General features: G+C 39.0%; 2 protein-coding genes and 1 pseudogene across 4 annotated transcripts; all 3 read left to right on the forward strand.

Annotated features, from left to right (window-relative positions):
* The first annotated feature begins 420 nt into the window (after positions 1-420).
* Positions 421-5298, forward strand: LOC113354074 (homeobox protein ATH1-like). Of its 3 annotated transcripts, none has more exons than XM_026597520.1 (7): positions 421-660; positions 853-971; positions 1718-1797; positions 2458-3705; positions 3880-4235; positions 4586-4646; positions 4792-5298. In XM_026597520.1, exons 4-7 carry the CDS (start codon positions 2602-2604, stop codon positions 4972-4974), a joined length of 1704 nt encoding a protein of 567 aa, XP_026453305.1. In that variant the 5' UTR covers positions 421-660; positions 853-971; positions 1718-1797; positions 2458-2601; the 3' UTR covers positions 4975-5298. The 3 variants fall into 3 exon arrangements, with proteins under 3 accessions (XP_026453305.1, XP_026453304.1, XP_026453303.1); XM_026597519.1 differs by having other exon boundaries at positions 869-971; XM_026597518.1 differs by lacking the exon at positions 421-660 and having other exon boundaries at positions 774-971.
* Positions 5299-14071: 8773 nt separating this feature from the next.
* Positions 14072-16370, forward strand: LOC113349362 (pentatricopeptide repeat-containing protein At2g15690, mitochondrial-like). Its single transcript, XM_026593334.1, has one exon. It carries the CDS (start codon positions 14177-14179, stop codon positions 16034-16036), a length of 1860 nt encoding a protein of 619 aa, XP_026449119.1. The 5' UTR covers positions 14072-14176; the 3' UTR covers positions 16037-16370.
* A 399-nt stretch (positions 16371-16769) lies between these two features.
* Positions 16770-22052, forward strand: LOC113349363 (annotated as a pseudogene).
* Positions 22053-27560: the final 5508 nt, after the last annotated feature.

Consider the following 27560-nt stretch of genomic DNA (forward strand, 5'->3'; position numbering starts at 1 on the left):
ATAAAACTCTTTTATCCCGGGGCCTCATATTATGGGTTATCCATGGGTTGGGCCTGAACCTAATTTCCCGTATTTTAAAACACAGAGAGCATAATTTTTGGTGCCCCGAACCAAACCGAATCAACCAGCCCCGGCTAAATTCTAAGTGATCGGGTAACTATTGGATCCGCACCTACATAGATAATTGAGCTGGATGCCGGTAGATCCGAATCTGATGTATTCGAGTCGGCCAAATAGTAGCCAATCATGGCTTTGCTTTCAGCCTAGGACCTACAAATTAATGCATGGGATTCCATCTGACATCATCTACATAGATGGTAATCATGGATGTCTAAAGTTCCCCCAAATCCCACCTCCATAATACCCTAGAGGGGAAACAGGCATAGCATAGAGGCTTAGCTTCTCTTTTATAGGACCATCATACACAAGCAAAGAGACTACCCTATACATTTAGGCTTCCCTTTGTGGCAAACTCATTCCATCTCCTTCACAGCTTTAATCAATCCAACAGCCTTCAACCATTTTCCATTACCCAATAAATATTTTCAAAAGATTTTTCTCTTCCCTCCTTGGGTTTTGCTTACCTCATCTTTATCTCTATCTTCTAAACCTAGCACTGTTCACAGTACAACAACTCAGAGTCTTTTTTATCTCTTAAAGGTACTACTACTGCACTGCTACTGTTTACTCTAATGCCTCTCTAGATTTTTACTCAAGTTCTTTAGATTTTAAGTTTCAAAATTACTACTAGTACAAGACTTGAGAGAGAAAAAGTAAAGGGAAAAATGCTCTGCCCATGAACAGGAGTTTGAGCAGAGAGTCTAGTGAGAGAGAGATTGATAATTTTAGTAGCTTGTGATGATTGCAGAGAAATGAAAGAACCCAAACAAGTTTCAGAAAGAAAGATGGGGCCTTGCTCTTCATATCAAAAGGCTGCAAAAGAAATGAGTGGCACTGCACCATCAAGAGAGGTAATGCTTCTTTCTCTTCTTGTTTTTACTCTTTTGTTGTTTTTGTGTCATTGTGTGTGGTTGCAGCAGCTTCTTCTTTCTCACTGTTATCTTAATTGCAATGGGTCCTATTATATCTCACTGAAAATGGCTTTTTTGACTCTTCCCCTTTCATTATTAGACTTCTCTTGTTATTGAGCTTCTCTTGTCTTCTTTTGAGGACCCATTTGAGGGGTTTATGATCTTAAATATTTAGTGGGTTTTTGTTGCAAAAACAAAATCTATTGGAAATCAATTTGATCTTTGATGGGGTCTGAGAAAATCTGAACTTTTAATGGGGTTTGATTTATAGGTGAGAAAAACATTATATATAATGTTTGTAAATGGACATATGGTTATTGTTGGGGTGAAGATTTGTTTATGAATTTTGTGAGGTTTCTTGAAACTTATGTAAAGTAAAATCAAACTTCTAATCAATCAAAGTGTGAATTGAAAGGGGGAAAAAGAAAAAGAAAATTTACTGTTTGGAAGGAGGTTGTAACATTTGATTCCTACTGAATCTTTTACTTTCTTCTCTTGTTTTTTTGAATTTTCTAAGGAACCCCACTGTGTTGTTTCTTTCTTTCTTACAAAAGGGGTTTCTCTTTTACTTTTCTTGATTAATTTGGGAAGATTTTGTATTGCTAGTTTGGGAGACAGTAAGAGAGGAACTATATGAGTCCTTTTAGATAGACAATGAGCTTCTTCATTGTTTTGGTTTTGATCAGGTGTTGAGGAAGAAGAAACTGTATCTTTGGTGGTGGTTCATTTTGCAGTTGGCTTTAGCTTATTCAGAGACTAAATGCAGGTTTGTTATTGCAGAGTTTCTGGTTCTTGCATCCATATTTTCTCATAGTATTTGTGTTGGACTATTTTGCTTGAAACTGTGGATTAGAGTTGTCTTCTCTATTTTCTGAATTTCTTGTTTGATAAGGACCACAACTAGAGGTTACAGTTTATTTTACTGCTTCAGTTCTTCGATCTGCCATATCATTATGTTAGCAAATTGGATATGTTTGTGCCTTTGAGGTCCATTGTGGATAATTTGTTTAAAGTTAGTTTAGACTGTTACTGTTGTTATACAGTCTATCCAACTAACATTAGGGAAGCCAGGTTGGTCTGATGATTAAGATGTTGGCGGTTCACCCAATGTCATGAGTTCGATTCCTATAAGGCTATAACTACAGAATTTTATCGATTAAAAAACAAAAAACTGAGGCTATGAGAGCAGTTGCCATTGAGGCCAGCTCTGCACTACCTGACTGAGAATGATTTTGTAGTTTGTTTATGCTTGTTTTGATTGAAAATCGTTAAAATTTGACTGTAGAGTTTCCCTGCTGCTTCATGGGTGTTTATCGTTTCCTATTTTTGGGATCTAGTATTGTAGTTATATTAAACAGTATCAGAATACTTGTAATTTTTTTTGTATCATGTAGATTCTTATTTATCATCTCAATTCCATTTTCAGGTACAGTTCACCTGACTGAATTGGGTATATAGTTGAATTTTCTGACTGAGAAGTGAAGTAGCTAGCAACAGCTTCTTTGGTTGTGGAATGTGAACTATATTAGTTGTTTATAACAAGCATATTACCCAAACTGCACCACTAAGTATGGAGAGGAACATGTTCAATCCTTATCTTGGTGATCGAAGTCCTACGGTTTTTGCTGGGATGTCGAATATGTTCTCAAGTTCTCTGATTCAGCCAGATGCCGTAGATCTTAACACCCACAGCCAGTTTACAGCTAGGTATCCTTTTCTGTCAACATTGAATGGAGAATCCATCAATGGTCTTCAAGTAACTGAGCATGGTGGGATTACTAATACAGAAGCATTGAGTTCTGCGAATGTGCCACTGGGTAATCAGGAAAATTTCTTTGTTGGCGGAACAAGTTTATTAGGTACTTCAGTTGCCAACCTTCTAGCTTCAAGATCTGGTCTGCATGAAAACCTCAACCAGTATCAGATGGATGAAAGTTTGAATGGATATCAGGTTGATGACTTGAGAACATTGGTGTCAAACAATTGTCGTGACACTTCAAATTCATTGTTTACAAACTCCATGAACTGTGGTTATGGAGTGCAAAGAGATATAGAATTCTTTCCATCTACGAAAGATGCTGAAATGAACTGCCAACTCGCCACTAGATGGGACTTCAATCAGTTACTGGGTCCTCCAGAATTTGCAGAAAAATCTTCTGTAACAGTGGCAAGTAGTCTATACGGCTTAAACATCCCCAGTAATGAGTTGTCGTTAACTCTTTCCACCCAACAGCCTTCTATTGTTAACTTGCAAAATATTCCAGACCAATGCTCAGAAATCAGTTGTTCAGGAGTGACACATGATACAGTTCGTGAAATTAGAGTAGCATCAAAGCAAAATGCTTCTAACAGTAAGGGTCTTACTATGGGTTTCAGTTCTTATCATTCGGTTCAGCCGTCTGATATATTATCCGGCTCAAAATATTTCCATGCAGTACAGCAAATACTTACTGAGATTGCACATTATTCAATTGGAAATCTTGAAACTGGCATGGGTATTGATCCAAAATTTTCTCTTTCGGGTGGCACTGTTGATTGGAGAATTTCGGACAATAGGTCTGATCAGTTTCCTTATTCGTCTGGAGAAATTAGAACTGGGATTCAAATTAATTCCAATTTGCAGAAACAGGATAGCGAAGAGATCAAAGCTCATCTTTTGTCACTGCTGCAAATGGTATGCTCACACCAGATACTATTTAACTAGGATTATATTCTGGCATAATCATCATTGGGTAACTTTTGTTATCTGTTCGAAAGCTACTTTTGCTTGTTTCATCGTCTGTACTTTTAATTCATTCTCCGTAATTTTAATTAGTACAGATTGTGACTATTCTCTCCTTAATGTCAGGTTGATAGCAGATACAACCAGTGCTTAGATGAGATGCATACAGTTGTATCAGCATTCCACGCTGCAACTGAATTGGACCCGCAAATGCATGCTCGTTTCGCCCTTCAATCAGTCTCTCTTTTATATAGAAACTTGAGGGGAAGAATTGCTAATCAGATCCTACGAGCTGGAGAATGCCATAGTGGTGGCTACCATAGCGAAAATAATTCGCTAGAGTCTTCTTTCTTACAAAAGCAATGGGCTCTGCAACAACAGTTAAAGAGAAAAGATCATCAGTCATGGAGACCTCAACGAGGGTTGCCCGAAAGATCTGTCTCAGTTTTACGAGCTTGGCTGTTCCAGAACTTTCTCCATCCGTAAGATTCATATAGTTGAACAATTTAGAAATGCATTTGTTTTACATGCTTTACGGCTTTTGATCTTAAGACCTGGATGGCTGGATCCCGTAGATCCTGTAGATGATTTTTGTTTTTCAGACTCATGTTTCTCAACTTCGCTAAGGGACATTGCTGGTGTTCATGTTGGGCATAGCCTTAAAATCCTAGCCGTCATACGTTAAACTGACAGCCACAAAGTTCTATGAAACCTCCATGTCTGCCTTGTGATTAAAATTGCTTGTAGGATGACAATTTTTTTCATGCTTTCTAGGCACTCAGTCTCAGAGCTTCCATACACTAGCTTCATAATTACGGATGTCTATTTTCAGGTATCCCAGGGACGCGGAGAAGCATTTACTTGCAATCAGAAGTGGACTAACAAGGAACCAGGTATATACATCTTGCCATACTTATAATAATGAAATTTCCCTACAAGCGCGCACTTTATTTTTCCCATTCTCATACAAGCTGAGGAATAAGTTAGATTCTTGCACTGATTTAGTGAACTTACAATCTGATGCTGGTTTTGTATCAGGTATCTAATTGGTTTATAAACGCACGTGTGCGCCTCTGGAAACCAATGATAGAAGAAATGTACACAGAAGTAAACAGTAGAAACGGTCACCAAAGTGAAGAAAGAATCAATATCAATGATCCTAGGAGCCACATTAGCAACATTGAAAGTCAGGTTTTCCAAATGAACCAAGTCTGTTTGTAAATGACTTCTACTAGTATTTAGATCATGGTTAGTGTATGGATGGTTCTTGATGTTATCACCAAAAACCCATTAGTCCCTCTTTTTTTGGTTCGCGGTTGAGGTGATATCTTTTTTGGGGTAATGAATCTCAGTATGCCAGTATTTCAGCTAGTTAGATGTATTGTAAATGTCTATCAACCATCCTCTTTGGTGTTTTGCAGTCATTCAGATTGGGAGTTAAGATATTCCTTGTGTGTAGAGGTAAGTTGTTTAAGTACCTGTAATATATTCAGCTGCGATTATGTTCAAATTTTTGTCGTGTCATATGGGATCAAATGAAGTGAAATTGGAGGTTCTTATTTTTTTTGTAGGATGATCTTCTGAACTTCAATTACAAATTGCAATTAAATACTTATGGAAAATAAAAAGGCCTTAACTTCGAAATTGAAGTACACATAAGCCCCTTGAGGTGGGTACTTGCGAGTTGTGACCATGCCTCCTTATGGAGGTTAATAGTTGAGTTCTTCTGCAGCTGGACCAGCATTCAGCAACATTTACTGAAACAAACATGAGTTGAGACCCAAAATATCAGTGTTGTCATAGTGTAACTTAGCTACTGCAATATCACTCTGAAATGTTGAAGTCAGGTGAGTACGTGCCAATAATTGGAAGTCTGACATCGGACATTTTCAGATTTCGGTACTGAACCGATTCGCAATCAATCAACATGTGCAATTCATGTTATATGCCTGTAATCTTGTACAGACAGGTAATGAATAGAATGCAACAAACCACAAGAAAGTACTGTAACGGTGGGAACTCTATGAGCTATAGTGATCTCGGTGCTGTTTGTAACTCCGGCCTTATGACTTTTTGCAAAACAGCATCTGGTTTTGATCAATGGACGCAGTTGCCTCATCAAGAACTAGAATTTCTGTTTCGTCCGACAAGTACTCTTCCAAGGCAAAACAGCCGAGTCTGTGAAGCACGGACACACCAGTATCAGTGCCGTGTACATGTCAGACACACGTCGGACACATGACGCACATGGGACACCGACACGACACACGTGTAGAAATTTATACTCCATTTAACTAGTTGGGTAATCTAGTGTGTCATCAAAATTGGTATAATTGGGCCGACCGGCCGGAGGGCCCATAGACCCCTTTACGACCACTTTTTTCAATTGACACCTAACATAAAATTTCAATTTCAAAAAAAGAATTTAATTTCCGTCCGGTTTTTTTGGTCACTTGACGAAAATAGCCCTCCTCTACCACCAGCAGCGCCCGAACAGAGCCGTTAACACCGCCGCTTTGAACCCCATCACCTCCACCGTTATTTATTTACTCACCACCAACATCACCACCGTAACAACCACCATAGTAAAAGCCTAAAGTTGAGTTTACAAGGAGAAACAACTCTGATTTTGAACTTACGAACTTAGTGCCCGACTGGAATTGGGGACTCATCAAATTCTTATTTCACGATTGGAATTTGAGTTTACGACCACCACAATCTCCATGCCGCCAGCGCTGCGCTAGCACCAGTAGAAACATCAATACCATCACCACCATCAGAAAGATGTTCAAACCATTACCGCCGTCCTAGCCCCATCTCATTGTTAGAGCCACCATCACCCCTATCTTTTATGTTAAATTTAAAAGTTGTTGATTTTAACGAGTACTTCACCAAACAACTTTCTTCCCAATCACCAGCACCACCTTCGTCAATGTCAGTGAGATAAATTCAAACCAAAATTGAGATGTATACCGTACGAATTTCAAATTCTCATTATTACTACACCTCAATCACGAATTGATATCATCCAATAATTAAAAAAATCGAAACTGTATGTACAGATTTAAAGAAATCGAAGGACCCGAATTAGGGCATCAATCAAAGCAAATAAAAAAGCACTTTTACCTTCACTGATTGATCAAAGCTGAGAGAGATGAACGAATAAGGTTGACAGGTTGTAGTGATGTCGCCACTGCGGCGACGGTGAGATGAACAGGGTGTTAGTCCTCAAGGGAGTTGGGGGAGTTGGGTTTAGTTGGGTTTTTCCCGTTAGTCGTGGGGAGTCCAAAGGAGTCTTTCAAAATCCCCGTTAGTCGTGGGAGAGTTTAGAAGAGTCTCTCAAACTTCCTAGAAAACCCCGTTAGTCGTGGGGGAGTTTGAAAGAAACTCTTAAACTCCCTGTTAGTGGTAAAAACTAGAATGCTAGGGAGTTGGGGTTTTTTGGGGAGTTCTGAGGAGTTCTAAGGAGTTTATAGTGTATTTGCCTCACTCCAAATCTCTCAAAAGAGTAGAGATTTTGGGAGAGTCTCTCAAACTCCCTACACTCAAAACACCAAACTCTCTCAAACTTCCTATACTCTCTTACACTCCCTCAAAATCCCCAAGATCCAAAATACATTAAACTCCTCCCAACTCACTCGTGGACTAACCCCCTGGAAATGCTAGACAAAAAAAATAAAGACCGAAGACTTTTAGGAGTGATCATGTATCTAACACGTGTTTCTCTTAATGAAGAGTTTTTTATTATGTGTCAGCACATGCGTGTATTCATTTTTTTTTTTAATTTCCTGTTTATTTTGCCAAAATTATCCAGGCGAGATTGGGATATACCCAGATTAATTGGGGTATACCTAGATTTATATGGAAACAGTGCCCTTACTAAGGGGAGGCCGAATCTGGGTGAAGTTACAATACTACCCTTACACTTTATAATTCTAATTACCCTAAATCAGTTTTATTCTTTTCATTTCATCTTCCTTCTTCTCTTCTTCTTCTCCTCCACGACCATACCAGCTCTCCATCACACCACCATCAAAACTCGTCGATTCGAAATTCCGATTAATCTTCAAACATGGAGCCACCACGGCCAAAACCTAGTCGTACGAAAAACACAAGTAGAAAACCCAACGAATACAACCATGGAATTGCTTTGTTAGTTCAAAAGAAAGAGAAGAAAAAAGCGGTTGAAGAAGAAGAAATCAAAGCCGCTGAAAAAAGAGAAATGACGCGATTGAGAAAGTAAGGGCCTACTTAAACTCACTCTATTACTTCAATTTCATGTTTGCATGTCAAATTAGGTCAGAAAAATCAAAATTCTGAATTTGCAGTTATTTAGCCGGCAAGGTGTTTGTTCCACGACCTTGCCGACATTTCATAGCTAGGCTTAGTCGGCAAGCTCTTAGGTTGAAGATCTTTTCGGCGGTTAATGTCTGTAACTGCTACTTACAGGGTCAGCAAGGTATTCAACCTAGGAGCCTGCCGGCGTTAGTTTTTTTTTTTAAGTCAGTGGGTTATAAATTTTTACCATGCCGGCTGTATTTCAATTTTTCAGTATCTCCTGATGCCTTAAATTTTTAAAGTCGAAATGGTATTTGCACACGACCCTGCCAGCTTTATGTTAGCCGACATTGTTTTGATTATAAAGCATGTCGACTATTGATGTTGAAAATCCTGTGTTCAAGTTGTTATAAGCCGGCAGGTTACTGGAATAAGACGCTGCCTACTATGCTTTAGCCGGCATGTAGTTTAGATATCGACCTTTCCGACTTTTGTGTCGTTGACAAGGTTGTATTTGTCGACCCTGCCGACTGTTGATTTTTTTTTAAAATTGTTCTTGTTTAGGTCGCAAAAAGGAAATAATAAAATTGCTACTCCTCCTTCAAGACCTCCTCGTGTTGGTGAAAAACTCTTGACTGCAACACATCCAAGGGAATTCGTTGAGTCGTGGACGCTCAAGATCCGTGTACAGAATGATTCTCAACCACCACCGGAACCAAATGATTCGGATGAAACTCCAAATGAAGACCAATCAATTCCATATGGTAGAAGAGGTGATGATGATGATGTTGTTGAAAGAACTTCGGCTGTTGGAGGAGGTAACAATAATGCCGATGATGGTGATCAAAACATGCCACTTGTTGGAGGAGGTAATGATGATGGTGATGATGATGATGGTAATGGAGATAAAGATAAGGATATCGAAGATGAAATTGTTGAAGAAGAAGAAGATGGAGAACAAACTCAAGCTAATGTTCAACAAACCCAAGCTTCAACTTCAACTGAAACCGGAAAGAAGAAGAAGGTTATCACTAAACCAGCTGATTCCCACATGCCTCCCCATCACTTGAAGGTTAAACTGAAACCAGGTGAGCCTCTAAAGGTGACCCCAGAAGATGGTGGAGATGTTTTTTTTTGGATACAAAGACTCATGGGAATGCCAAATCCAAAATACTGTCGTAAGTAATCTCAATCCGTCTTTGTTTTTTTATTTAAGTATATCTATCTTAAATTTGCGTCAAGTGTTTGTATTTCTTTTCATTTTTTTTTTTTGGTATTTAGGATCACAAGCATGCCATCCGTCTCATGAGGCGCCAAGCTTCATGTTCAGTGACTAAGAACTGGGGTCTTGACGATGAATGTGACGAGGTGCAAGCGATTGTCAAGAACTCCGGGTTGTGGCCTGCGGTGGAGAGTTCAAATATTGAGCATGATAGAGTTACCGTATCTGCATTCTGTGAGAGGTTCTACGGAGAGACTGATACAATGTTATTCCCATTCGGTGAGATGACGATAACTCCCGATGATGCTCATCAAATTCTAGGCATCGTGGTTGAGGGAAAAGCAATCAGTGAGGGCTTCGATAATGGCATTTGTTGGGAGAACATCTTCAAATTGACCAAGAAATTGTTTGGTTGGGATCAGATTGAGACGGAGTCTATGCCTATGATGAAGGATGGTCATCTAAGCAAGACGTTTAATCTGAAGAAGTTGAGGGACACATTATCTGGGACCAAGAAAATCTATGATGAAGAAGGAAGGGTGAACTTGGTGCGAATCAATGCTACCGCATCAGCTTATTTGCTAAACGTTCTGGGCAAATGTATCTTCCCCGACAGTTCCGGAATCTTGGTCGACGTCAGGTATATGCAACTATTGGATCCCTTAGATAAGATGCATGAGTATTCTTGGGGTATTGCGGTGGTTGCCTTCTTGAACAATGAGTTGACAAAGGCTTTGAGGGCACTCACTGCGCAAGTTAACGGAAATATATGTCTCTTCTAGGTAATTTTATTGTCTAAATCATTTATATTTTCAAAATTCTAGTAAGATAAGATTCTTATTAAACTTTGTGTTTACATAGGTTTGGATATATGAGAACTTCCCTACATCAGTGAAATCTAACTCCTATATCAAAGTGAATGAGAATGTTGCGATTGATAAGCCAAGAGGACAAAAATACGGTTTTAAGGGTGGTCAGGATAAGGAAATGCCGCAACAACTTATCAAAATCCGAATCGCCTTGGACAAATTGACTGCTGATGAGGTAATATTTGATCCATATCGAGATGCTAGAAATCAAGGTTTAATCCAAAGGAGAGATGATGTTGCATTATACTACGGTCCCTTGTTTTTAACCCATGGATTTTCAATGTACGATCCACATCGGGTAATGCGACAATTGGGTTACGTCCAAGAAGAACCGCATTTCGATGCTGAGCCGGACTTTAAAGTGGTAAGGGAGGACTGCACCACGTCCCAAAAAAGTATTGTCGTCGCTTACGCTCCAGCGCCAGTTAACGATCATCGGAACGGAAGACGTGGCCGTAAAGTCGATACGAGTCTTTTGGACGAGGTGACCGAAGGTCATGAAGCTCATGAGAAATGCATGACGTGGTACTTGGGTTGGGCTCGTCCTACTGTGATTAAGGAAATGACTACTGAAGAATTGGCTTGTAAGAGGAAGATGGGCATCGAAAGACCAGCAACAAGTCTTAAGTTCTTTTTAAGTATTTTAGAGTTGATCTTACTGTTTTAAGATTACATTATCGAATCATTCTATTAATTTTTTTTGTTTAATTGAAAATAGAAGGATCATTTGAAGAGCTTTGTGAGGGTGATGTGTTGCGCGAGAGAAAGAGGAGAGCCTTTGTCAATTGAAGAGCAAAGTAAGCACATTGACTTCGCTAGCAATGTTGACAATGAGGATGCCTATGAATTGTTCAAGCAAGCTGATGCTGAAGTAAAGAGGGAAGAAAAAGCTAGGAGGGTTGCACAAGCCAAGATGAATGCTGATAAAAAGAGGGGTCGTTTCCCGTGGTGGTGAATGTAGTAGTAGTGGTGGTGCTCCTAAACGAGGTTGTGGTCGTGGTGGTGAATGAATGCATTTCTAGTTTATTTCTTTATGTTGTGGTAGAAAAATGATAAGGTTAATGGTTGGACAAATGTTTTTTTTAAGGTTTATGGGACATGTTTTCGTATTTTGGACAAAAAATGCTGGATTTCTAGTTGTTGAATGAATGGTTTGTTTAGCTATGTAAAGTTTCAATAGTTCCGCCGGCATGCTTTTGTTAAGTTACATTGCCGACTAAACCAGGGCCAGCAAGGTTGTGAACCGTCATACTTCCGGCCCTGACAGCAGAAATGGTGTAGTTACCAGGGTCAGCAAGGTAAGCAAATTACCACATTTCCGGTTGTTTGACTGCCGGCAAGGTATTAGATTATCGACCCTGCCAAGTATCTGTAGCAAAAAATACCTTCTCATGTTGTCTTAAAAGAATAAAATCGGTAGGGTTGTAAAATTACGACCTTGCCGACTATAATCAAGCCAGCACGCTAATGATCAAATACCATTCCGACGGTTAAATAGAAGAAAATGAACTCCTGATGCCTAAAATCATAATAAGGTCGGCAGGATAAGAAAATTAAGACCCTGCCGGCCAAACTTAGTCGGCATATTGGGGAAACAAAAACCGCGCCGGCGAATTCAAAATTCAAATTTTTTGCAAGTACAATTGCATTGATTGACTTGCACTTAGGCACTATAACGGCCAAATTTGGGCACTATCCTATAAATACACTAGTTCTATGTACAAAACAACACACACCTATTTGCGTATACTCTCCAAAGCTCATATCATCATACACTCCATCTAACTCACCAAATAGCTCTCTACACACAACAATGGTATCATTTGATTCAAATGAAGATTTGGCAATCACCAAAGCGTGGTACGCGGAAACTCGAGTTAGACATCAGTCCTCCGTAAGGGTGGATGCCGTAACCTTTTGGGCTAGGGTACACAAAAGATTTAGGCAAGAGTTTGGAAATCCAAATGGAAGAAGTGTTCAACAAGTCCATGATAGGAATCTAGTCATCGAAAATGCAATACTTACTTTTTTAGCTCTCCAACCACGGATTTTCAACGCTACCTACTTCAACTTGTCTATTGAACAATTTGTAAGTATGTTTGTGGTTTATTTTACGTGATCCATGTTGTTTGGTCTTCCTACTAAACACCACTAACAAAGTAAGTTTGTGTTTTGCTTTTGTAGCATGAAGTCGTCAAAGCGCGCTACTTGGAGGAAAAGGGGGAAGCATTCGCATCCGATGCAAGTTATGAATTCATGGTCTCCAAAATCCCGGAGTATGCCCCGGACTTCATGTAGGCCGGAGATGACAGGGATTCCTCCAACTAAGATTGGTGGTTTCAGTGTAGATTTTGTGGGTAGATCTTTATGTAAACCCTCACGAGACTATAACTCGTCCACTAGGGTCTCCTAGGAGTTCAAAGGCTTGATGCACATGCTAAGTGCATTCGTTTTTCCGTCGACAAGGAGTTATATTTTATGTTTCAATCAATGTAGTAACCAAAATTGCATGAATAAAATGGATTGCATCTTCCCATATTCTGTTTTCTGTTGGGTATAACTAAAGGTCGGCAAGGTTACATTGCCGACTTTTCAACAACCGACAATGTTAGAAATTATTTGCATGCCGACTATAAGTCAGCCGACAATGTTAGAGATTATTTGCATGCTGACTATAAGATAGCCGGCATTGTAGAAAATATTTACATGCCGACCGTAAGATTGCTGGTCCAAGATAGTCGACATATTCTTCATTCAAAGACCCTTCCGGCTTACAAATGGTCGGCGTCTTCTTCATCCGCGGACCTTGCCGGCTATACTTAGTCGGGCACCTTATTCAAACGTAGACCATGCCGGCGAAACTTAGTCGACACCATATTCAAACGTCGACCTTGCCGACCTTTCACATTTTCAAAACCAAATTTTTTGATCTGCTGAATTCATAATTTCAAAATGTTAATCTAAACTCAATTAATTAACCTAATCAGGATTTTTAGTGTTAATTAAACAAGGATATATTAGCCATTTAGAAAATACAAGGTTATGTGTGGCTTCTTTAACTTCAAAATGTCTTGGGTTTTGTTTCATTAGGTATACTCCAATTAATCTGGGTATACCCCAATCTCGCCAGGAAAATTATTACAGAATTTTGGTGTTAGAAGCTGTTGTTAATAGTTAAAGAAAAAGTAAAAATCAGAAGTAAAATAATAATGAACTATGATTTGGTTTCATCACTAGCTGCTTAGGAATTTTAGGTTGATTCTTTTTTTTTCTGGATCGAGATGAATCTAAGGTTGGTTGAACTTTGAATTTGCATATGTAGAATGAGTACAAAGGTCGTGTAGCCATTTTAGATTGTTGAACCATTTACGTTACTCTGAAATATGAAAAACAGCCATTTAGATAACTAGCCTCATTTGAATCTATTTCCCATTTAGTCTTATTTGGATTCATTTTATAAATTAATCATTGATTAATACCGTCCTGATGGTAAAACGAGTTTCAGATTAATGATTTTGCATTCAAATATGTTGCTGTACAGTATAGAGCGTTTTAAGTATCACTTTTGTTGCCTATGACAACGGTGTTTCATTTTTTTTCGGTCGGCCTTCCCAACCGTGACAACGATATTCTAATATTAGTTTTTCAACATGTGGACTAACTTAAGGACATAAAATTGATTTTTTTTCATGTATTTGTATAATTAATGTAATATACTATAACAATATGATTTTAGTATATAAAAATTATTTATATAAACGTGTCCCTGTCCAGATGATTTTGAATTTTGCCGTCAGTGCTTCCCAGGCTGGGTGCTCCTAGAAGTATAAGCCCTTATCAGCTAAAGAGATGGGGCGCATAAGAAACCCCGTTGAAATGACAATAAAGCCTTTACACTTCACTTCATTTACGTTCACACCACCAAACAAAACCCTAGATAAAACCCCGCATTTCCTTTATCCACTTCTTCTCTGTACCCTTTTCTAGGGCTTAAAACAATCTCTCCCTGAAACTTCCAGTTTCTTCTTCTTCTTCTTCGTCTTCTCCACCAAAAATGTCATCATTAACGGCGATGCAGCGAGCTGGTAACACGATGATTTCTTCAATTTCAAAGGTACGAACTTCAATTCCTTTACACTACAATCGAACCCTAAAAATTTCATCATTTTCGTCTCGAAACAGTAGAACTCTTACAACTTCTGCAATCCCACACTACAACTATGATAGAACACCTAACAGTAATGATCCTAGAGGCTTCCAACGTGATGGAGGAGGAGCTGGACCTGGAGGTTATCCTCCTCAACGTGGAAACCCTAACCCAAATCAGTGGAGTTCTCAAAATCAACCTCAAAACCCAAATCAGTGGAATCCACAAAATCAAGGGTACCAAAGACCTCCTCAAAATCAAGGGTACCAAAGACCTCAGAATCCACCTAGTCCTAATCCTAATTCAAATCCACAGTGGAATGCTCAAAATCAAGGGTACCCAAAACCTCAAAACCCCAACTCTAATCAATGGAATCCAAGGAATCAAGGTTATCCAAGACCTGAGACCACGAACCCTCCCAATCAATGGAATAATAATAATCAGGGTCAGAATTATAACCCACGCGGAAATGCGAATCCGAATCAATGGAATAATCAGGGTCAGAACTATCCTTCTCCTCCTCCTCCTCCTCCAAGGGGGAACACTAGCACAAATCTATGGGATAATCAAGCGCAGAATCAGAGACAAGTTGCGGTTAATCAAGCCCCGCCTCCTCCTGCGGATGTGCCACAAAATGTTGATGTGATTGGTTTATGTAAAGAGGGTAAGGTAAAAGAAGCTGTAGGTTTTATTATCCAAGGTGTTGTTGTTCCTGACGCGGAAGCCATATATGCGTTACTGAATTTGTGTGGGAATCCGAAATTTGTTGATGAAGCGAGAAAAATTCATGGTTATGTGATGAGGTCTCAGTTCAAGGGTGATCTTCAAATGGTTAATAAATGTATTGAGATGTTTGGGAAAGCGGGGCTGATGAAGGATGCTCGTGCAGTGTTTGATAGATTGCCTGAGAAGAGTATGGATTCTTGGCATTTGATGATGTATGCGTATGCAGCAAATAGTCTTGGAGATGACGGGTTGCAGTTATATGAGGAGATGAGGAAAGTTGGTGTACGGCCTGATCAAGAGACATTTCTTGCAGTTCTTGCTTCTTGTGCTTCGGCTGAAGCAGTTGAAGAAGGCTTCATACATTTTGAATCAATGCAAACTGATTTCAAAATTACGCCTGGGATTGAGCATTATTTGGGTCTCATAGATGTTTTAGGAAAATCAGGGCATGTTAATGAAGCAGAGGAGTTTATTCAGAACCTTCCGTTTGAACCAACAGCTCAAATTTGGGAGGCTTTGATGAATTATGGTCAAATTCATGGGGATATTGATCTAGAAGATCGTGCTGAGGAATTGATGACTCTACTCGACTCTTCCAAGGCTCCTAAAAACAAGTTGCCTACACCGCCACCAAAGAAACGCTCGATGCCGAATAACATGCTTGAAGGGAAGAACAGAATCGGGGAATATCGATACATTACTCCTTACAAGGCAGAGTTGGAGGAGAAGAAGGGTTTAAATGGACAGATGAAGCAAGCTGGATATGTGCCCGACACAAGATATGTTCTTCACGATATTGATCAAGAGGCTAAAGAACAGGCTTTGCTTTATCACAGTGAGAGGTTGGCAATTGCTTATGGTTTAATTAGCACTCCAGCTAGGCAACCTCTTAGGATTATTAAAAATCTTCGAATTTGTGGTGACTGTCATAATGCAATTAAAATCATGGCAAAGATTGTTGGGAGGCAGCTTATTGTTCGAGACAACAAAAGGTTTCATCATTTCGAGAATGGAAAGTGTTCTTGCGGAGATTATTGGTAAGGAGTTTTCTAATACTTCGAAGTTGCATGGACTTCTGATTTAAGGTACATACCAGAAGTTTATTTCCTTTTATTTGACGTTTATTGCTCAGAAGGAAAGGGAATTACATGTAACTTTCATCTATGAACTTTGTGCTGTCAGTATTCACTTTTATATTGTATTTTGTGAAGCTCGTGAAACATCTCATAGGGTAGGCTTGTTTCTGCATGGTTATAATTTTCACTACTTTCAATTTATGGATAAATGAACTGAATCTCAGTGAGAAGAACTTAATACAAATTAGTGTAATTAGTTGCTTTTAAGATTACGAGATTAATGAAGTTCTTTTTATCTAGTCTCTATTGAGTTGTTATTTTTGGTCAGAAAAACTTTTCTCATATCAGTTTGATTTTCAAATATGTTTTTATGCTATGGAATGTACATTGGCATAGGGTCCAATATCGAATGTTTGTTATTTTTGTTGTTCTTTATTTGCTTAACATCTCCGTTCTTTGATTTCTTATGTTCCCATAAAATGACATTGAGAATCCGTTCAGTAATATGCATGATTTGAATGAACCCTGGCTGTCCACAGAGGAATTCTCATGAATTTGGCGGAGGAGGGTCTTCATGCACTCATGGAGTAATGATTGATGGTTTAAATCTTTAATTCATCATTGCTTTGTCTTTGTCTTTGTTTTCGGATTATTGGTTATTTCAGGAAGAAATTCATTAGCCGTAATACTAGAACGGATTGGTTACTAGTAACTGTTTCTGTATGCTATCCTATTAATGCCATTGCACATTTTAGTGTTTGTTTATGGGGTGCATTTCAGAAAGACGTGCCAACAGACTTTAGTTGGGTATACTTCAGTAGAGGGGTCAATATGGATTTCTGTGTCACTCTTCTTTATTGTGCCGCTGATCAAATGGGCAAGAATTTCGGTTTTAGTTTGGTGGATATCCTTTTCTTTACTGCATTCTATACAGTTAGTGGAAATTTTAGTTAAAAAACGAAATCCTCGATGTGGCTTCATTTTCTGTAAATTTGTTACTTTTCTTTTTTGGGAGGTTCTGCGGAGCCAAAAGAGCTCAGAAAATGAAAATATTCTGGTTCTTCGGGCACTAGCTAAGGTCTACTGTAGAGAAATTATACTTTCAGGAATCTATGCATTTCTTAGGACCCTCTCTGGTAGCGGGAAGCTTTTGCATCTATTGAGAGTTTACATTTTTTAAATTTCTCTCCCTTGAAAGTTTTTTATTTGCTACTAACTCGTGTTGTGAGTATGTAAAATTGTTCAGTTGGTTGTGTTGAGTTAGATGCTTATTGATTCTGTATTATTGAGCCGAAGAAGTATTGTTACGTGTATTGGTGTTTATGTCAGCTTTAAGAAATAATTTATATTATGGTAAAACAAGGGCGCAGAAGTGATATAAAGCTTACCAACATGCCAGACACTGAATAAGGATCAACCTTTTTCTTTGTTTGTTTGATTTTACATAAGCATGGTTTGATATACAAGGGCCATCTAGGATTCAATTCAAGGGTGATGGGGTCCAAACATGTGAAGTTATCTCTACTTACTTTTTTCCTGGTTCTGGCGGATTGGGCTGAAGACGGTCTTCAAGTTTGTAAGCAAGGATACAACATGTTGAATCTTTTGATTCACAGAATTTTTTTTGAATCATCTCCATCTTGATTACAATTTTAATCTGAAACCCGTGAAGACTCTTACAACTAAGGAACGTAAGAAGTCACGTTTTGGTAATGCGTTTCATCTGTGTCGTGAAATCTTGCGTCTGACAAAACTTGTGGTGGATGCCAACATCCAATTCTGTTTGGGGAATGTAGATGCATTCCAATTGTCAGATGGACTTGAGCACACATTCTCGCATGTTGGTCAGCTGACTGGTATGTATCGGTACAGATACAGACTTATGTGGCAGATCAGAATGTGTAAAGACTTGAAGCACTTGATATATTACCGCTTCAATACTGGACCGGTTGGGAAGGACCTGGCTGTGGTTTCTGGGCGCCTATGTGGAGGGTATGGCTGTTCTTCCTTCGTGGAATTATGCCTCTGTTGGAAAGGTGGCTTGGAAAATTATTAGCCAGGCAATTTGAAGGACATCATTCTAAGGGAGTTGCCAAGGCTGTAACTAAGCAACATGTTGAGAGTCGAGCTGCTGTTATGCATGATGTGCTTGATGCAATGCCAGGTAATTATCTTTTTTTTTTCTGGCACAATGTTCTATTCATTCTGCATGAACTAATATGTATATCCTACCCCTTTTCGGATTATTTATGGTCACCTTTTACTTATGCAAACTTTTATTTGCAGAGGGTATTCAGCAAAATAAAGCCAGGACTATCTTGCAGCACCTTAGTGAAGCATGGCGCTGCTGGAAAGCTAACATTCCTTGGAAGGTTCCCAGTCTACCTGTTCCAATTGAGAATATGATTCTTCGTTATGTCAAGTCAGAAGTAGATTGGTGGACAAATGTTGCCCACTACAATCGTGAGCGTATTAGAAGACGTGCCACAGTCGACAAAACTGTTTGTAGAAAGAATTTAGGAAGATTGACTCATCTGTGGTTAAAGGATGGTTATTTTTGCTTATAATGGAGTCATTTTTACTACAATTTTCTGTTTATTTACTTGTTCTCTCTAATTACAGGAGTGACAACACAATTATTTGAAGGATTGTCAATATGTCACAAGAAGCTGTTGCTATTTACACCACGACTGTGCATTGGCTAGAATCAAGGAGTTCTCACCAATACCTTTCCCTCCTTTGTCCTACAAGCATGACACAAAGCTCCTAATTCTTGCATTAGAGAGGCTGAAGGAATCATTTAGTGTGGTGGTGAGGTTAAACCAGTCACAAAGAGAGGAGTTAGGTCTCATCGAACAAGCCTGTGACAATCCTCATGAGGCGTTGCCACGAATAAAATGTCACCTTCTTACACAGCGTGCTTTTAAAGAGGTGAGTTCGTTTTCTCTCTGCAAAAAATTTCGTAATTTGTGTGCTTAATATATAGAAGGCTTATGTGTTCTTTCTTTTGTGTGATGGGTTGGCATTGAGTTCATGGACTTGTAGAGTTACCTGATTCCAGTGTACGAGATTGAGCCACTGGAAAAGATTACAGATGCATACCTTGACCAATATCTTTGGCATGAAGGGGACAGAGGTCATCTCTTTCCCAATTGGATTAAGCCTGCCGACTCTGAACCACCTCCACTCTTAGTGTATAAATGGTGTCAAGGTATCAATAACTTGCAAGGTATATGGGACACCGGTGATGCACAGTGTATAGTGATGCTGCAGACGAAGTTTGGGAAGTTCCTTGAAAAGATCGTCTTGACTATGCTTAATAGGTAATAAACTGTCTGTGCTCCAAACTCATTACGGATGTGCACCATAGTTTTTGGTTGATGTTGATGTGTACTGCTAAGAATAATGTCGTGTTATCTTACAAGGATATGAGCCACACTAACTCGTATGGTCGGATTCGTGGTCTTCCATTTGCCTCGTTTGTTGTTCTATGGACTCGTGCTGGATCTCTTGCTCCTTGGTTTGACTCGGGCTCTTGAAATCGTGGGCCCTCCTCAGATGCCTAATGAATTCATTACTTTTTAGGATACAAGAGGGCACATTTTGTTTCTATTTACTCATGAAGAGGCATGAGATCTTATCCAGCGGAATCTTACTGAACATCCTGATCCCAACAATGAAAACATGGTTGGGTATAACCAACAAGAAGTGTTGGCCAAGAGATGCAAGAATGAGGCTCATGAAACATGATGGTAAGTTGTTTCTTCCCTTGGATGTTTGATCTTCATTGTTCTGTAGAATGTCCATAACATTCATCTTTGTTTTTTTCTTTGTTGTTTTAGTTAACCTTGGGTGAAGGATGGAATCTGGAATCTGCAGAATGAACAAGCAAAAGAACGAACTGCAGTTGCATTTTTACGTGTTGATGATGAGCATATGAAAGTATTTGAAAATCGTGTTGGGCAGATCCTTATGTCGTCCGGGTCAACAACATTCACAAAGTTTGTTAACAAGTGGATTACAGCTCTTATAGGTACGTGTGTTTGTTTCGTGATGTCCACTGCATGTGTTGCTTTATCCTGCCAGTTGATATAATTCGCAAGCTCGTGTAACCTTGGTTTCCAACATCTCTTTTGGCAGGTCTTATGACATATTTCCGAGAAGCAACTGTGCATACCCAGGAACTACTAGATTTGCTGGTCAAGTGAGAGAATACAATTCAAACTTGTATCAAGATTGGGCTACATTCAAAAATGCCTAGCAGGTAAAACACCCTGTTGTTACATTCATGGTCAAAGTAATTTTGAATTTACCTATTTTATCTGTATACAAAGTTTTTTGGATTAATAGTATCTTAAATGTAGAACGTTTTTCGATATCTGTTCAGATTTCCTCCTGTCATTTTCTACACGCCGAAAGAAATTGGAGGCCTTGGTATGTTGTCGACGGGTCACATATTGATTCCACTAAGTGACCTTAGATACAGTCAACAAACAGATGTTGGGGTAAACCAGCTAATTCCAAATCTTTATTGTTACATACAGGTATGATTCTCGAACCTAATTTTACCTATGGATGTTACCAGTTTGCTTATAGATCTCAGATGTATAATACTAATATCAATGTTTCGACAGCCATGGGAGAGTGAGTTCATAGATTCACAACGTGTTTGAAGAGGCAGGAGGCACAGTCCCAGAACAGGCGCTTAACTCTTGAGGATCTTGAGGTGAAATTTTTCATTGTTACTTTCGGAGCTTAAGATGGTTTATTTTTGTTGTTGCCCTATCCCGTTCTAGGTAAAACCTGCACTAGCATTTCACCGCACTATACATGATACTTGATGTTAGATTCTTTTCTCAAACAATGCAGGATTCTTGGGATATGGGGTTTGGCACACTCTGTCATATGACAAGGGATGGAGGGTGCGTACTGACTTCAAGCAGTATCAAGTTCTAAAGCAGAATCCTTTCTGGTGGACTCACCAGCGACACGATGGGAAATTGTGGAATTTGAATATCTACAGGGTGGATGTTATCCAGGCACTTGGAGGAGTAGAGGGTATTCTGGAGCATACCTTGTTCAGGGGAACATAGTAAGTCCCAGTTACTTTCTTTTCGGTTTTGATCTACTATATATGATAAAGGGAACCAATCAACTCTATTAGATAAACAACCTGAGCATGTAGCATTGCCTTTCATAGGACAATCTATTTTAACATGCTAATTAGTCACATTTCTATGAGTTATGTGAGGATGTTCATCGTCTTCTAAACCTTTTTAGAAATAGTTGTGCCATCTGCAACTATTTCTATATATATGATAAAGAGATCTTCGTTTGCAGTTTTCCATACTATGAAATCACGAGGGGCAGTCTCTCTCGATTTTGTGACCAACTTAAACTATTTTCGTATGTTTCAGCTTTCTAACTTGGGAAGGTCTTATCTTGGAGAAAGCATCTGGTCTCGAGAAGTCTATGAAATGCTCAGAGATCTTGGCTTAACCAAATACCCAACCGTAGGTTTACCCTTTGGTGGTCACCTACCATAAATCGTGCTAATGTGTATGTGAATTTCCAGGTTCCATTAGACCTGACGGGTATATTCATGCATGGAAAGATTCCCACTCTGAAGATATATTTGATTCAGATATTCTGTGCTCATTTGTGGCAGAATGTACATGACAGTGTAGTTATGGATCTGTGCCAAGTGTTAGATCAAGAGTTAGACGCACTGGAAATAGAAACTGTGCAGAAGGAGACAATTCATCCAAGGAAGAGTTATGAGTAGTTCCTGTGCTGATATTCTTCTCTTTTGCTGCCCATTGGTGGCCTATGTCAAAGCCTAGTCTGGTTGCCGAGTCAAAGGATGTGTTTAACCAGAAAGCAAGCACCATGTCGGTGGCTGTCAGAATAATTCCCTAGAAATTTCATGCGTCAATTGTCGATGGGTTTTCCTTGACAATATTTCATAAATAAATAGTTCACAAAAATTGCATTTTCGTAATATTTCCCAAAAATTGATCCCGAATCTAGAAAAAAATAAACATTAGTTGTACTAGAAGAAAATGCTAGTACAGGTTTAGGAAGGAGACTGCATCCAGTCAAGTTGTCGAGGTGTGGACTTCGACCAATTAGGCTGAATCCAAGTGCAGTTTGAATGCCAACCTTTGGTGCCATATACATTCTTAGCAGAATGCATAACGCCACCAAAAGAGTGATAACTTCCAGTTTCTAGTGAATAGTATAAAATTCCTTCACCATCCAACCATAATCTAGGGAAATATACTTTGTTCTCCGTCTGACAATTTGGAGCGATTGCTGAGAAACACAGGATGTCACTGATGAACAACATATGCTTTCCTAGACTTTCAACTTCAACCCATTTGAATAGAGAGAAGTCCCTTCTAAAGATTCTAAGTGACGATCCTAATTTTACCAGTAAGAGATCTTTTCCGCACTCCATTTTTTACCCTATTCAAATAGCGTACATGCGTATCACACGAGGCTTATAATGGAAGCTTAAATCCGGTTTATTATGGGAACCCGTCGGTTTATTATGGAAACCGGTGAGTTTGTTATGGAAACCCACAAGGCTTATTATGGAAGCCTGGATTCGGTTTGTTATGGAAACCCACAAGGCTTATTATGGAAGCCTGGATTTGGTTTTTATGGAAACCGGTGGGTTTATTATGGAAACCCACTTGGCTTAATATGGAAGCCCAATTCGGTTTATTATAGAAACCCGCTTGGCTTATTATTGAAGTCCATGGATAATAAGATCCTAATAAAAGAGGTTAAGATTTCCATGGGATAATTATTTAAGATAATTGCAAAATCCTAACAGAAAGAGGATAATTATCTTAAGTGGTTATAATTATTATTCAACATAATAATTATTTAAGATAAATAAGGATTATGATAAGTATTAGATAGAATAACAAATTTTATCATGAATCTGGTTGTTATTTGGGATTTATACAGATGAGGGAAGTTATTTGGATAACTATTAAACCCTAAAGCTACATCTATTTTCTGCCTATATATAGAGGCTAAATCTCAACTCAAAAGGTACATAATTCTATTCTTTTCACCACAACACACTTGCATAGAACATCCTCTGACTTTAGCATCGGAGTGATTTTGCAGGTACCCCACCTCTTTTCAACAATTCTTTGGAGATTTATCATCAACGGTAGCGATTGGGTCAACTCACACGCATCTCGAAGATTGTTGGAGTGATCAATTTTTGCACCAACATCTTTTGGCGCTGACTAAGGGGACTACGAGTAAAGATCGTGTTCTCCGAGTAAAAGAAATTGTTCCCACACGATTTGTAAACTAGGGTTTCAAAATCATTGTGAGCAAAACGTTTCTGAACTTTCTCAAAAAGTTGCAGGAAGTTTCCGAACCTTTTCAGAAAGTTGCGGAAGACCCAGAGTTGCCGAAAGTTTCTGAACTTTTCAGAAAGTTGCGAAAGATCCAGAGTTGCCGAAAGTTTCTGAAATTTTCAGAAAGTTGAGGAAGATCCAGAGTTGCAGAAAGTTTCTGAACTTTTCAGAAAGTTGCGGAAGATCCAGAGTTGCATAAAGTTTCTGAACTTTTCCAGAGTTGTAGACGATTCAGAAAAGTTGTTGAAAGATCCGAAAAAGTTGTTAAAAGCGAAGTTAACAAAGAAAGAATAACTTATGGATTCTTCAAGAGCAAATCGACTTGAGATGGATGTTGATGCACCTACTGGAAATCCTTCAGGTCAACATGCCAACAATCGAACTTTAAGGAGTGTTGTCGTCCATACTCATCAAGACTAAAGGGACGGAAACGAAGCATCGGTTTCATCAACAGCATCAGCCGCTCGTTCTGTGAGATCCACTCCAAGTCTCAGGGGAAACAATGTTCACTTACGTAGATCTCCTCCCCGAACCATTAGAGAAAACCTCAATCGTCAAAGAGGGACTCAAGGTTAACACCCTAGCATCCATCAGCTTCGTCAGGAGGACATCGCTAATAGAGAAGTGCGGGCTAACCCACTGCCTGCGCAAGATACCAACCCACCAACTGCACAAGTTAACAACCCGCAGGTGACTCCTATCGACTTGACGTTACATGAGCTTTTCCAGGAATTGGAAATGGAAAACACGCGACTCAAGGTTGCATTGGAGAAAAGAAAGGAGTTTGAAGAAGCAATTATTCCGCATTCCGAAAGTGATAGGTTAAACCGTCGTGCTCATCGAGAACGAGACAACCCACGCAGAGGGGACGAAGTTCTTGACGATCGTCGGCTCAATAGAAGTGATGCAAGAAGAAGCGAGGATGTTAGGAACGATTATCAAAGTCGTGATCACCATAATGATGGCTATTATGATCGTTATATACCCGATGATGATCATTACTACACAGTCGAGCAAGATAGGCGAAACAGACCAAGTCACAAAAGACACATACAAAGGGATGATCATATCAATGATGATCACTCGAAGAGGTCTAGACGTGATAAAGACCATTCTAAAAGGAGAACGGATCCTGTCAGGAATGAGCGGATTCGCAAAGAGACTGAAGGAGACTCAGAAAGAGGTGAAGAACTCAACAAAAGAAGGCTTAATGAAATGATTGGTGAGTTGTTAGCCCAAAAGCAATCCAAAGATGAAGAGCAACAAATCTTATCGATGAAAAAAATCAATGGACTCCCCATTTATTGAAAAGATAAGGCGCTTCCTCCCACCCTTGGATTTCAACCAACCTCAATTCAAGGAATTTTTTGACGGGCGCAATGGAAATCCAGTGGAGCATGTCCAACGATTTCAAGCCTCAATGAGTTTGTGGAGCTTCAACGACGAGCTACTCTGCAGAACCTTTCCAATGACCTTTACGGGTAAGGCTCTAACTTGGTTCTCACAATTAGAGTCAAATTCAATTAGAAGTTTCAGAATGTTTTCAGATGTGTTTTTTGAGCAATACAAGATTAACCTCGGAATAAAAAAAGAAAGCAGTCAGTTATTCCTTTTGCACAAAGAGCCAGGCGAGAGTCTTTTTGATTTTAATAGGAGGTTTCGTCAGGAAGTTAATGAAATTGGAAAGGTGGGCGTGGGATTCATAATAGAAGCATATAAAAAATGCAATGGATTATGATGAGATTGGAATTTACAACTCATTAGCAGTTCAACCAGTCGAAACCCTCAAGGAGTTGTATGACAGGGGTGATAGGTACGCGAAAGCTGAGAAGGAAAAGAAAGCAAAGTTGTTACGTAAAACGAAAGGGTCCGGAGCGAGGGACACGCGAAACCAAAACAACAATTTGATGGTAATTCCAAGAGAAAAATCCATAATGGACCCAGAACAAAGATGGAAACGGAGAACACACCCGATCATAAGCTCATAACCATCTAGCATAAAGATTGGATATAGTAGATCCATTTCTTGTCTCACTTGGGGGCGTCTTTGCAATTTGGGAGTACCTCTACAGATATTGAGGGCGGATAAAGTGACGCCTAGCACGCAATCAAAACCAATATGGTTAAGGAAGTCGAACAATAAGACACACCCCTTTCAGTATCATTGCAAGTAATGGGGGCGACTAGAGTGGAAGGAACGAACACCGAGGAGCGGTAAGTCTTCACAATTATAAATCGAGTTTATAGTCACAACTGAGAACACTTTTTTGCATGTGTTTATTAAAGAAATACGTGCAATGTTTTTCTATAAAAGAGAAAGACAAAGGCAAAGCATTCTGGTTATTAGAGGAAATAGTTGTAATGTTTTTCTAATAAAGAGAAAGACAGGAAAAAACGAAGTACTTTGGAAATAAGTGCAATGTTTTTCTTCTAATAAAGAGAAAGACGATTGGAAAATATTTCAATAGAAGTGTATTTACCTAGGTAATGAAGCATAAGGGAAGCAAGTGTGCTTAGGCAAGACCGTATCAGCCGGGTGACGTGCCTAGTTGAATTCGGGAGCTACCTAGTACAAATAAGGGTTTGTTTTTGTTAGGATATCGATTGGATCCAAACATTGAATTAAGGATTGAAAATTTTTCTATTAATGAGAAAATTAAGTGCGGTCATGTACAATTATAGAAGAAATAGGGAGACTGCTCGTCGGAATAAAGAAGAAAACAATTCTATTAAAGAGAATAATTGCATAGATAAATTTTGACGGACGCCTACCAAGGATAACGTTTACAATGAAAGGGAAACATGGTCTTAAATTTGATAACTAAAGATTAGACTAAAACACAAATATTGGTTTCTTCCGTGATAGTGGAAGATTAAAACTTCATGTCTATTTATATTTTACTATTACATGAATACAACGAAGAATTTACGTAAAGATGGAAACAAAATATTTACAATGAATACATATAATCTTAGTTTACATAACTAAAAAGTTTTAGTATCTTCTTAGGTGTCTTCTTTCCATTCCATGTGATATATGACAGCCTGTAGTCTTGAATATGAGATATACGGAATTGATTCTCATTGTTTCAATATCTTTGATAATCTTTTAGTCTTTATTAGGATGAAAAACTCTTTACAGGTTGGAAAGAAAATGACACGTATGTAATTTTCAATACCCCCCCTCAAGTTGGAGCGGGGGAAGAGATAGAGACCAGGCCCAACTTGCTAACGATTCTTTGATAAGCTTCAGCTCCCAGTGGTTTAGTAAAAATGTCAGCAAGTTGCTGATGGGAAGAAAGAAAAGACGGGATAAGCAGACCAGATTTGATTTTTTCACGAACAAAATGACAGTCGATTTCAATGTGTTTCGTGCGCTCGTGAAAGACTGGATTATTTGCAATGTGCAATGCAGCTTGATTATCACAGTAGACGGTCATGGGTTTAGAGTGAGGTATCCCAAGATCACGGAGTAGAAACTTGAGCCATTGAAGTTCCGAGGCTAAGGAGGCAAGTGCTCGATATTCAGCCTCAGCACACGATCTTGAAACAGTATGTTGTTTCTTACTTTTCCAGGAGAGTGGACTAGAACCCAACATGGTAAAATATCCAGTAGTAGATCTACGTGTTATTGGGAAACCAGCCCAATCAGAGTCAGTGAAGCCACTGATATGAAGTGAACTAGAAGAAGACAAAAGAAGACCGTGATTGATAGTACGTTTTAGGTAACGTAGAACTCGTGTAGCAGCATCCATGTGAGCTGTATGTGGATTTTTCATAAATTGACTTAAGTAGTTGACAGAGTAGGTGATATCCGGCCGTGTTACAATTAGATATAGTAAACGATCAATTAAACGACGATAAACAGATGGGTCGGGAAGAGGAGTGCCGTATGTGGGAAGAAGTTTTAGATTTTGTTCCATTGGAAAGTTACAAACTTTTCCTCCAAGCAGACCAACATCATTGAGAATATCTGCGATAAATTTAAGTTGGCCAAGAAATAGACCACGTGGAGAGTGAGACACTTCAATACCTAGAAAATATTGTAATCGTCCAAGATCCTTGATGGAAAAATGACGAGCGAGTAATAATTTTAACTGAGAA

This window comes from Papaver somniferum, chromosome 2 (assembly GCF_003573695.1).
Source record: "Papaver somniferum cultivar HN1 chromosome 2, ASM357369v1, whole genome shotgun sequence".
Classification (NCBI taxonomy): Eukaryota; Viridiplantae; Streptophyta; class Magnoliopsida; order Ranunculales; family Papaveraceae; genus Papaver; species Papaver somniferum.

Coding starts and splice junctions, on each gene's coding strand:
- LOC113354074 (XM_026597520.1), top strand. CDS start 2,602: ATGGAGAGGAACATGTTCAATCCTTATCTTGGTGATCGAAGTCCTACG. Junction 3,706..3,879: donor TTTTGTCACTGCTGCAAATG/GTATGCTCACAC, acceptor CCTTAATGTCAG/GTTGATAGCAGATACAACCA. Junction 4,236..4,585: donor TTCCAGAACTTTCTCCATCC/GTAAGATTCATA, acceptor GTCTATTTTCAG/GTATCCCAGGGACGCGGAGA.
- LOC113349362 (XM_026593334.1), top strand. CDS start 14,177: ATGTCATCATTAACGGCGATGCAGCGAGCTGGTAACACGATGATTTCT.